General features: G+C 43.3%; 1 protein-coding gene across 2 annotated transcripts in view; it reads left to right on the top strand.

Annotated features, from left to right (window-relative positions):
* Nucleotides 1–13,008, top strand: part of SYN3 (synapsin III) — a 183,536-nt gene that overhangs the window by 165,966 nt on the left and 4,562 nt on the right. For both annotated transcript variants that reach the window (XM_062588974.1, XM_062588965.1), the window contains 2 exons: nt 2,136–2,238; nt 7,863–7,997. In XM_062588974.1, coding sequence (XP_062444958.1) covers nt 2,136–2,238; nt 7,863–7,997 — 238 coding nt within the window. The remainder of the gene's footprint in view (nt 1–2,135; nt 2,239–7,862; nt 7,998–13,008) is intronic.

The raw sequence follows: 13,008 nt of genomic DNA on the forward strand, positions 1-13,008 counted from the left end.
AGAGCATGTCCCAATCTCCTTATTACTCGTACAGTAGGATAAGAAATAATGGGCTTAATTTATACCAAAAAATGTTCATTTGGATGTTAGGAAACATTTCCTAGCAATAAAGATAGCAAAGCACAGAAATGGATTGGAAATGTCTTTCAAGACTTGCTCTTCCCTGTTTGGGGAATAGCCCACAGATACTGCTCTTCCCTGTTTGGGGGTAACAGAGTGGTGCAGGTGCCTTCTGCAGCTATAGTTCTGCAAAACAGGAAAAGCAAGTCAAGCCTCAAACCTGATGCTGAAGGTAGCTCTGCAAGGCCCTAATGGGACCGTGGGTTCTAAACATTATTATGGATCCTGGTTGTTTACTACATAGATGAAGCCAGAAGGGCGAGAGGGCAAAGTTCCCTCACTGCAGTGTGCAGTATTAAAGCCCAGATCCCTCCCAACCTCTCAGGATACACTTTGGAAGTTTTATAAGCATAATGCCACAATTTGCCAGCCTAGCCTTGAAGGAGCTGTATAGGCAGCAAATGTTCAAATCCCATTAAGCGCAGTGGCAACCTTAAACAGCTGTTGCACTAAACAGTAGCATAAGCAAAGGATGGACAGTGCCAAATAACTCTAGGCACAATGACAGTAAACCCTCTGCAATTGTTACCACTGATGCACATGCATATAGCACTGCTCTTCCACCTCAGCAGCCCTGACATCTCCCTAGGGCCAGCACTATTGAAGACAAACAGCTATCAGAGTTTCTGGCACAGGCAACAATGCTCTTAGTCTGGCTGCTGATCCTAGACACCTACAGACCTCCTCAGGAAGTGAGGTGGTTCCTGCGATGGTCTACCTGGGTGTCCAGCCACAGCAGTGCACAGTGAGGGGATTGCAATGCATCCTGCCTGTTTCACATGGTCCCAGCTCTCTTCATCATGCTGTTAAGTCTTCCTTATTCTGTTTCTTCCTCATGGGTGCTGCGGTGAACATACTTCATCTCCTCATTAGGGATAAGAAGACACTGATAGTGGTATAAGCTATTTTCTTGCTTCTTTCTGCAGACATTGTGTTTGCACAAGTTGATCATTGTATTTTCAAGTTATGGGGACTCTGGCTGGCTTCAAGGATATAAACTTGTTCTCTGGCCAGAACAGCTCTTTTCCCATTCCCTGTAAGATCTGCAAAATGTCAGTGTTTTCATGAGACCACGGCCTTTTCTCTCCTCTCTGCATCTTGTCATGTCCTGCTTACAGATCTGTTGTTCTGAGATTATTATTTTTATTGAAATGGTCAGAACTGCAGTGCAGCTGCATAGGAAATAAAACCAGGCTGCCTCTTTTCCTCCTCATTTCCACAACAAGGGGATGTGGTCCCCTCATAATATAGCTGTTGTCATTCTCTCTCCTCCTCTGACACAGGAACATCTAAGGGAGCACCCACCAGATGTGGCCCTTCTTCATACCAGCTCATTTCCCAATCTAGGACAGCTGGAGACAAGGGCTGTGGCATGTAGCTCTCCCTCTGATGAAGCAGTGCCTAGTCCATGTAAGGGGAGTACCTGGCTAGGACAAACGCTAAAGGGATAGGAGGGAGGTAGGAGATGGCAAAAGGGTGAAATGGAAAGAGTAAATTATAAAAAGCAGGAGTCACTGGGTCACAGACCAGGGAGGAGGCGGCTACACCCTGCTAAATTCTGCTCTGACTTTCCAGTCTTATTCCAGCCCTGATGTACTGGACTTCTTATCAGCAGAAGTCTGCCTACATAATGGAGGGCTTTCAGGCAAAGCCAATAAAAACGCTAAGGGGCCAACTCTTCTGGGAGATTAAATGAGCTAAATATTTATAGCTTGGCAAAATGACAACCAACTGGAGAGCTGATGGAAATACCAAGGAGGAAAAGAAATATTTTAAGGTGGTTTTGAGGGCAAACAATCCAGTATAAAGGAAAATGTTAGCAAAATTCCTTTTTTCTGCTACATCTCCTGTGCAACAGACTGAGGCAATGCCCTAGCAAAGCATAGAAGTTTGTATTATGATAAAAAACACTCCAGAATTTCTATTTGCTCCTAGGGGCAGAGGGACGGGCAATTATATTCGGTGGAATACCCAACGACAGCTAATTCCAGGCCATGCCTCTATGGTTTCTGCAGGTACAGACTCTGGGCGGACGCCTGCGCAGAAATGTTTGGAGGTCTTGATATTTGCGCTGTCAAAGCTGTCCACAGCAAAGATGGAAAAGACTATATCATTGAGGTGAGAGCATGAGGGACTCAAATGCAAATCTCCTTAGGGAAGTATATATGCAAAAATTTTCCTTCAGGGTTCACAGGCACCAACGTACTTGTGTACCCCTGTGTGCACGGTCCAGCAATCACTGCTTCTCAGTGCCCACCTATTTCCTCCAAGCTGTGGCATGCTGCTATGCAAGGGACCATTTCAGAGTCCCAGTTAAACTGGCAGATACACAGAAAGAGCTCGGTGTTAAAATACCTTCATGTATCAGGAAATGGGCTGTGACAGGAAATGGGAAGACAGAGACTGCTCGGCCACCCTAGCTTTCCAGTCAACAAATACCCATGGTGCAGCACCTACCAAAATGGGGCAAGACACAGAACTACCCCCTTGCAACAGGCAAGCTGGCCCTTATCAAGGCCGCAGTTCTCAGCAAGTGCGGTTAACAGCATCCAAAGCTTGGCATGTGTCTCACTGCACTGATGCCCCAGCACTGTCCTTCTTAGGCTGAGCACTGGTAAAGCAAGCACGTCTCTGTATTTGGTAGCAGTTATCGACAACAACAAAAATGAACATGCTCAGATTCAACCGAACCTGAATTCAAGCTCCAGATGATGTTAGCATATGTTAAGCTCCTTCCATTATCCACGGGGAGAGAAAAGTAGTTAGGTCCAGTAGGTCTTTCAGCCCATTAAAAATCTATTCCTCCTCAAATTAACCTGAATTTCTCCAATTGCTTTAAAGGGAATCCCAATAATAAAACTCCCACTAGCATCTTATTTAAGAGGGTAGAATAAACAGGGAGAGTGGAACAAAGGTGTCCATAAGCAGCAGGAACAATTTAACTAAAAGTCAGGTGTATTCATCTAAATCTTTTGCCCAGATCAGCATTCACTACAACAACAGACTAGTAAGACAAATCACAACAGTTACTATTGGCAGCATGGACTACAAATTCTTGTATTTGGGATCCCATTAACAGGACAAACTATAGCTGGGAAAGCTAAGGTTCAGCATGCTCCTTACCAGGCCAGGAGACACAAGTGAGAGTAGGGTAGATATCACATTCAGGTCATCGTAAGAGGGCAGAGAAGGAAAAGCTGGCCAGAAAATCAAAGTGGAAACTTAAGAGACACTCCGGGGGAGAGAAAATCTGGCAAGTAAGCAAGTGCCTCTGTCACTGTGTGATTGGAAGAAAGGCACAGCATCTGACCTGCTGTAAACTCCGCCAACACAGGCCAGCCAAGGAAGATGAGCAGGGCCAGCCTATGGCTTCATGCAGGGGTGCTGACACACTGGAAAGCTATGTGTGGGAGAGCAGTCCCACCCGCTGAGGGTTGGGATGCTGATGAGAACCACATGAGCCCTCCGGCGACTGCGCATTCCAGTGTTATGTATCTACTCTCCAGGGAGCAGTGACCTGTCAAAGGCCATGTGATATAAGTGCACTGCCAGCAATGAAACGCTGGCGAGCGTCTGTCTTTCCTGTAGTGATGAGGCTGTGGTTGATGGGTCTGCTCCTGTGTGCAATTCATCAGCACCTAGAGGAACATCCACCAAAGCAGGCTGTCTCATTGCCACATACTTTTAAATCACTATGCACATGGGACTGAGAAAGGAAGTGCAAGAAAGAAGTCTTGCTAGGAGAGGAGTCTAAGGACATTTGGACTGTGTCCGTACACGGTCAGACGCGAGATATGGTTTTCAGATCCTTACATCTATTCTTGCACATAAGCCTACATACATGTACACATGGCTGATTCTGTGCTCAAGGATTATATGCCTCTGTCTGGGTATACTTCTGGGTCTTCACATCCACCCCTGCATGTGAGTGACTGCATGAAAGGAGCACCCGTATGTTAACAGCCATTATCATGTTGCGCAGCCCAAAATCGTACACTTATATTCCTCTCCCTCCGGGTCAAGGTAAAAAGCAATAGATCTAATAAGATACAAATCAGAATTAATACATCAACTTCAGATGATTCAGGGTGAATTATACCAACCAGGAACCTGATTGAGCAGGTCTGACATACAAACCTCTAGCAAGCATTCAAATGTCAGGTTGATGGACTTTGTCCAGAAAGGAGTAGAGTAAGTGCAATACAAAGGAGCAGAACAAAGCCAAACAGGCACCTTTTCTACTTTATGCAGATCTAAAGGAGATGCTGAAAAGAAATTAATTGCCTCCAGTCTACTTCCCTGGGTGCTTTTCTTGTTTTGAAACTGATCCTTTATTTTGTTTTTTTTTCTTTTGGCACTGGGGAAAAAAAAAGTTTTTTGACAGTGTGACAGTTGTATTTCTCTCCATGAGAGAGAACAGTCTGCTGTGACATTTTACAAGAAAGCATGTCTAAATGGGCTGAACAAATAGGGAATTTGCACAGTGCGATTGCAGGCAGTAATTAATTTTCACAGTGCAAAGCAGTTCTCTAGGAAAGATTTGCAGATGGAGCAATGGGAAGTTCTATGAACTGAGATTCATCACAGGGGTTTTTGCAAACAGAATCAGATTAAGAGAGATGAGTTATCAGCACAGCACAAGAGTAATCAGTGAAACCAGGGTATTTGATAGTACTTCACCTTCATTTCTGTTCCCACAGTAAATAGCAGAACCTGCCACCTTTCTGCCCTTCCAAACACTAGCACATTTTAGCATTATTTTCAAAGCTCATTTTCAGACCTAAAAAGAAATCTACTGATTTCAACAAAGTTTCACTTTATTAAAGCGGTTGTGAATCTGACTCTGAATAGTGGTCCTTACTTTTCCTCTGCTTTAAAGAACTTTTCACTTTAAGGGAATATTCAGAAGGGTTCAACACTCACTGAGAAAGCCAGATTCTCAAACTAGTGCAACCTTTAGCAGTCAGATTCTCAAAATCACTCAGCAGCACATATGTGCTGGATGATGAAGGCTTAATAATTTTCCTCTCCCTTTCTCTGGCATTATAACCCTTTCCTACATCCCTGCTACAATGAAAAATACAGAGCAGGTGGAGGGCAAGTAAAATGATCCATGTGATTTATTCCTCCACCTGGATCGGGTACGCAGGTGAGTCCTACCTACCATGCAGCCAAGCTGTGTTGCTAGCCATACTCATTGCTGCCCTGCACAAAGCTCTGCCCATCTCCTCACCACTGCCTTCTCAGTCCTTTTGATATGTCTAATCATCTGTTTCCTTCCTTCCTTTCTTAACCTCCTTCCCTAAAAATCACCTAACACCCCACTCTGGCACATCAGAGCATGGAATAACAAGTTCAGCCTTCAGGTCTCAGCATCAGATAGGTGTAGGGGAAGGAGCAGGATGGAGTTTTCCTGAGCCTCATCTCTGCTCCTCTCATACACCTTATCAGGCAACACCAGCTGCGGCCACTGACCTAGGGCAGCTACAAAGGCCAGATCATATGTGCTGACATCTTCTTGTCTTGCCCAGCTGTTCTTTGAGCTCCTCAGGAAGAGATGAGCTCAGTCTGTCTGCACTTCATGTACTCCTTCCAGCCGTTTGATTTATTTCAGCATTAGCATTTGTATCTGCCCAGTGCCAGAGCAGCTCCTCTCTCCTGAAGGACAGACAAGGTGACAGCTCATGCTCATTTTTAGATGAGTGGTAACCAGTTGTATTATTTTGCTCATAGAAATCACTGCCATTTTCAAAGGCTTTTCCTTATGTAGTGATTCTCCATGCCTATATTCAATCTCCCACATCTCACATTCCCTCTGCTAGATACTACACAGCAAGACAGAAGATACCCTGATCCCTGGTGCAGCTTCCCTGACTCAGATAGGATTTGCTCCAGGGTTCACTCCCTGCTGGTGCCTTTGTTTTTTAATACGGCATCTTCCACTCCAGCCACCACTGCCACACAAATAAGGAAGAGCATTTCTTAAGATGGGTAAACGAGGGGATTTTTTTATTATTTGAGTTTTATTGTGTCTTTTGAATACAGCTGTATCTCCGTAATTTTCAGGGAGGGTTAGGGAATCACCAAGTTAATCTTGTCTGGCCAGCTGTTAGGAGAGTAATGGCATCATCTAGTGGTCAGACAGGTCTCTCACATGGTGCATTGAAGTGAGCTGAGGGACCTCTTTTCTTACACATGAACCAGGGTTGCTAAACAAAATGAGAATGCTTTTGGAGGGGAAGTTGAGAGGAGGGAAACTTGTGCAGCAACGTGCTGGAGAGCCCCCTGGGGTGGTGAGATGCAGAAGGGACATGGCTGTTCCCTGCCACCATGGCTAATGTCAGCGCCTCTAGGAACCATCTCCTTTTGGACAGTGGAATGAAAACCATTGCATGTATATGGCTGACCACTTCCATTTAGTTTTCTAACCTCATTCTTATGCACCCTAGGTCAAGCTGGCCATGGCTATAACACAATTCTTCATGAGAACTCCAAGTTAAAGCTTCCTAGGCAGCTTCATCAGTGTTCATGCGACACCTATAGAAATCAGTCCAAGTTAACAGTTATTACATAGGACGAAGCTGGAATAGAAACTCGATGAACTCACTTCACTAACAGACTTCCCACAATTTATCGGTGAAAAAAAAATGTGCAAAACTTTCCACTTCACTCAAAGAGTGGGCTCTTGCAGCCTTGCTGGGGTGGAGTGCACTTACGATTGTTATCTGAGTATGAGTCAGTGCCTTTCTAGAGCAATGTAGCCTTTAAATCTGCATTTCCAGTTTTTTAATGTTTGGTTTAAAAATAAAGCAAAATAAAATAAACTCTCTCAACCTTGATATTTTAGTACAATTATATTTACTCCACCTGAATCTCAACTTCATCATTGTGCAGTTTTTCCTGTGGGATTTAGCTCCTGTTTGTGAAGTACTTGATTTATGATGAACTGTTGAAAATGATGTTTGGGACTGCTGTACAGTTGAGGGTCAGCTGTGCTTTCATTGTGCATTCATATTACTGTCAGAGCATTTCTTACCTTAAAGACCCTTTGCTGACTCTCCTTCTCCCCTCCCTACACTCTTGCTTTCTGCAGCACAGTTGTAGTACTTGTTTGTGAAGCAGTCATATCACAACAGTGTCAGGAAGAGAAGAGAGAAAATGTTTACTTTCCTGTACTGGGTACTGCTGTTTTGGTGACATCCTATTCATTATGCATCTGTTGCATTTAGTTCCCCTCTTGGGGTGCATTGCTTTGCATTGATTAATCACAAATGTTTCCTGATTTCCTCCAGGCCCCGTTGCTTTAATCTCCATAGGCTTCTGTACATTCTGTTTCCCTTCTCCTGTGCCTGCCTGTGACTCTTTCTGCTGCAATGTCACCCATAAATGCCATGGCACAGTGCCATGAGAGACCTCATCCACGAGAGGCATCTCTTCAGGGCATGTGAGGAAACCGGTTTGTTTTTAGTTGATTTAGAAAGCCTCCAGCAACCAAGCGTCCAAGCTGTGAGGGGAAGGAAGATGGGGAGGGGGGAAGTATGTGCCATTTCCAAAAAAAACTAAGACAAATCCCACCCCTGGGAGAGTCAAGTGTGTTTCAGCACACAGGGTACTGACTGACTGGAGATGTTGGCAAGGATATGGAGACACAAAGCAGATTATTGTGAGAGAGTGTATCAAAAACAGCATCTGCCATTGCCAATCTACTTCTTATTAACTGTTGTTTTTCCCTCTTGTGGCAGGTGATGGACAGCTCAATGCCTCTGATTGGGGAGCATGTGGAAGAGGACAGACAGCTTATAGCAGATCTGGTTGTTTCCAAAATGAGTCAGCTTGTCATAGCTGCTGGATCTACCCCATCACCACTGAGGCCTTGGGTATGAGAATCTGGAAACATTTTGGACAAGATATTTTCCCAAACCTTTTTCTTTCTGTCCTCTGAGTGGTTGCGTGTCTCTCAGAAGTGAACTGTCCTATATAGGAGTGTATTGGATAGACTCACTCCTGCTCTTCCAAGTCCTCTCTGCAGTGGGTGCCCTTGAGAAGTGTCTCTCTCTCCCTTCCTCTTCATCCATTTAACTGTGATATCACATTGGTAGCATAGGCCATGCATCTAGATGTGCTGGCGTGGTAAACTAAATCCCATTTCAGATCTGTATTTTTAGAGGTACTTGTTACTCCTGACTTCATCTCCACAAACACCAACCCTCAGGATAGGTTTCATTTCAGTCTTTGCATCCCTGATAAAAAAATCTAGGCTTCCCAAACAGGATAGTGAGAATCTCCATCAAGAGTTGTTCCATTTCTTACGGGAGGCTTGCTTCTTTGGAGAATTCCTTCACCTCTATCATCAGGAGGAGGTTTGACTAATGTTGAATTCATATAGAAACCTGTCATCTTTGGCTTTAAGATGACCCTTTGGGGCTCCTCATGGCACATTCAGTTTGTATATAATCTTAGTGCCATGTTTCTCAGTGGCAGCTGTGTGTAAATGAAACACACCAGAGCACAATCTGTGACAGCAAACTGTCTCCAGGTATATGTGCAAAATCTCTTTCAATATCTAGCAGAGAGCAAAACAGCAAGTTGAGTGCAACAGAAATCTGCAAAACAAACAACAGGAGAGTAAGCAGACTGAGCGTTAATTTTGACTGCAACGCACTGGAAAAGTTTCCATTTGAGACAGAAAGTGGCAGGAAAGGATTCTCTGGCTCTCTACCTCTACCATAATGACAACCTGTGCCTGCTTAACCAGGTCTCCAGCATGAACTGTATTCAGGATAACTATAAAAACAGATTTTAGCTCAAGTGAGGGGGTAAACATTTAACAGACTCTTGAAAAGCCCTGGGGCATGGAAAACCATACAGGAGGCATAGTATCTGCTCCCACTAAAGTGGAATCAACAACTGCCATCTGAAATAACCAAGACATAGAGAGTTTAAACTAAGAGAAAAGGGGACGCTGGGAGATGCATCTTTTGTCTATGTTTGTAATATACTGGTATAGGATTGGACTGAATTACAACGTACCTAAATAGGGCCAAAATAAGAACAAAACAAATGGTCCTGTGGAGATTGGATGTCAAATAGAAGAGTTAAATAAGAAAAGGTTCTTCACCAAGAATAAAACCTACATATATCTGTACACAGAATCAAGAAAATTAAAAACACAAATGTATAAACTAGACTGTTCTGCCACAGAAAAAGACCTGAGTACAACAAACACTACTGAAACTGTAGAAACTACAACTGCTAATATAATGCTGTAACACATAGTTACAAATATACAGAGGGAAATAATTACATATGAGGGTGATGAGCTGCAGAACTAGAGCTATAGATGAAGAGTTTCAAGGAACTTCGCAAAATAACAGTTCTGAATATGGAGGACAGCAGTGCTGAATCCATAGTAATATGAATCCTTGGATATCCTATTGGTATCTGTAGGACCACATATATATTATCAGGGCTGTCTATACCCATCTCTGGACCAAGAAAAGCAGAAAACTTAAAAAGCTTTTTGCACAGCATTGACAGACATGGAAGAAGTAATGAATCTTAATAATGTGAAACTACACCTATCAAGAAGCAAGTCAAATAGCACAGTAGGACAGAAATTCAGAGAAAGTTTCCCATCTTTTTAGGTGACTGCTTCCTGGAAGAGTAAAATCCAAGTGAAGCAGGAGACAACAGTTTGACTTTGCCTCAAGAAATGGCCAGGTACAAATTCAGGAAGTGAATACATACTATTAGATTTGAAATCCAAGAGACAGCTGTAGTATCAAGAAGTAATGATATGACGTGAACAATTAGAAAAGCTGATTTCAGTAAAATGAGAAAATCAATCAAAAGCTCCCTCGTGTTAGAAGTAAAGCTGTATGGAAGTTATTTAAGAGAATATAGTCTTCCAGAAGGCCTATATACATTTCTGATCTGCTCCTGAACCAAGAATGCAAGAAATTAACTTCTAGTGTTACGTGGCAAAGTAAAAGATTATGTTGAAGACACACAGAAAAACAACTTCCAAATTTGGAAATCTGACATTTAGGAAGATCTTTATTGCCAATATTGTACAAGTAATAAAAGGCAACTTAAAAAGGATAGAATGGATTTTGAAGAGCAAATAGAAAGAAGAACGAAACAAATCCTTTATCAGAAGAAGGAACCTTACCAAAGAATTGGTGGCCTCTATGGATCATCAGAAGTTAATGTGGAAGTTAAAAGAAGGACAACAGAGACAGTGTTGTGACTCTAGCAGATTTAATTGCTGAAAGTGGGGAACTTCTTCAGCTAAATATAGTTTTTCCTGATAATAAAGATAGGGGAGTTGGAGAGAGAAAAAAAAAAGATTAAATCAGTGACACTGATATTCTTTAAAATTATTGAGCCCCCAGACACAGATGGATTTATCAAATGAAATGAATTTAGGAAGCGACTCAGCTGCCAAGCAAAAAGTACAATTTCATTAGAAAGAGTTATTGCTGCAGTTGACTGGTGTGTAACAAATACAAAATCTGTGTTTATAAAGGTTATAAAAGTAATGCAAAAAATATAGACAAGTAAGCTATGGACTGTACAAGTCATCTCAAAGAATGATTTAAAGAATAATACAAAACACTAATAAGCTGTCAGAATTATGGCTTAAGAGCATCTACTACAGTTTTTTGCAAAGAAGAATGTCCCATTCTAATGAATGTCCCATTCAAATGTCCTTTTGATTCTTTCCCCTTCATCTCTTTGAGAATCCTTTCATAAAGTGATAGATAATAGGCAATCTGTCAAAATAATGTAACCAGACTGTCACAAAGCTTCAGATGAGGAAGCAGATGAGAGCCATTAAGTAAAGTAAGTACATAGGGAGAAAGAGGCAAAGTTTCATTGTGGAGCAGAAACTGGCCTCTGATAAAGATGCAGATAAGAGAGATTTTCATTTTAATTCTTGCAAACAGTGCACAGAGGGGAATTCAGGATACTAAACCAGGTCCTGTCATGTCAATAATTGGGCTCATTGAGCCCCCAGTGGGACAGATGTTAATGACAACCTTCTTTTCATGGTTACAACATGGTTAGAACTGGTGTCCTCTCCCCAGCTCCCTGCTGCAGCTTCATTCCTTCCCTTTGTTGTTTCCCTTCCAATGGACAAATACCTTCGGCTGTCCCCTACCCTAATCCTTCATCACTGAGGCTTGAAATCCCATTTTGCCTGTATCCTTGAAAGGCCTTGGGTTGGCTGTAGGGATAGACAGTAGAGGTGAAGATGAGATCTGATTCCCTTTCTCTGGCTGGTCTAGTCAGGATGTGTCTCAGTACTAGGACAGCAAATTTCTACCAATATCAAGAGAATGTTTAGTGTCCCAAGGACTAGAAGCCATGAATGGAAAGTTCCCAGGTTTTCCCCACCATCTATTTGGCAAGTCCCAGATAAAGAGTGTACAAGATGGGCTGGCAATCTCATCCCGTTCATGTTAGTCAGTTGAAACTCATCTCTCTGCTTCCAACTATGAAACATTTCTTCCCATTTCCGGAATCACTTAGCTTATTCTCTAGCCAATCCTGACCTTTCAAGAGCCTCAACAACCCCTTTATCATTGTGTTCTCCATGTAAATAATCCAGCGCGTACCAGCCTATCTGTCTCCAGCTTCCCTTGCTTTCATAAACAATTTTGTGTAAAAGGCTTACTCAGACTTTTGTTAACCTTGGACAGTCCCTCTGTGCAACAATTCTGTGTTGCTTAATCTGTTTGTTAAAATATCCGTCAAAAAGAGTAAGCAGTGAGAGAGAAAAAAGTGCAGATGGCACCAACTTATTTGGGTTAGTCAGGACCAGGGAGGACAGGGAAGAACAACCGACAGAGCTAAGTTTGGTAAGTCACCTTAACAGCAAATGAAACTGCATATTGAAGATTGAAAGGTAAATTGAAGTAGGGGTAGAGAGTAGGAGGTGAACATAAACAATCTCTATCTTGCACAGTCTAAGCTAACCATACAGCTTGAGAGAGACATTTTTGTAAACAGGCTAATGAAAACCACTGCTCAGCCTGTGGCTGGGCTGACAAAGGAGAAGCAGGGAATTAGAATCATAGAATCACAGAATGGTTGAGGCTGGAAGGGACCTCTGGAGATCATCTAGTCCAACCACCCTGCTCAGCAGGGTCACCAAGAGCACGTTGGACAGGATTGCATCCAGGCAGGCCTTGAATATCTCCAGAGAAGGAGACTCCACAACCTCTCTGGGCAACCTGTTCCAGTGCTCCATCACTCTCACAGGAAAGAAGTTCTTCCTCATATTCAGGCGGAACTTCCTGTGGTTCAGTTTTTGCCCATTGCCTCTTGTGCTGTTGCTTGGCACCACTGAAGAGGGTCCAGCCCCATCTTCTTGACACCCTCCCTTCAGGTATTTATAGACATTGGTATGGTCCCCTCTCAGTCTTCTCCAGGCTAAACAGGCCCAGCTCTTGCAGCCTTTCCTCATAGGGGAGATACTCTAGTGCTCTAATCATCTTCATAGCCTTATGTTGGACTCTCTCCAGTAGCTCCATGTCTCTCTTGTACTGGGGAGTCCAGAAATGGACACAGTACTCGAGATGTGGCCTCACCAGGGCTGAGTAAAGGAGCAAGATCACCTCCCTTGACCTGCTGGCAACACTCTTCCTAATGCAAACCAGGATACCATTGGCTGCCTTGACTCCAAGGGCGCATTGCTGGCTCATGCTCAACTTGTTGTTCACCAAAACTCCCAGGTCCTTCTCTGCAGAGCTGCTTTCCAGCAGGCCAACCCTTAGCCTGTACTGGTGCATGGGGTTATTTTTCCCTAGGTGCAGGGCTCTGCACTTGCCCTTGTTGAACTTCATGAGGTTCCTCTCTACCCAGCTTTCCAGCCTGTCCAGG

This window comes from Rhea pennata, chromosome 1 (assembly GCF_028389875.1).
Source record: "Rhea pennata isolate bPtePen1 chromosome 1, bPtePen1.pri, whole genome shotgun sequence".
NCBI lineage: Eukaryota > Metazoa > Chordata > Aves > Rheiformes > Rheidae > Rhea > Rhea pennata.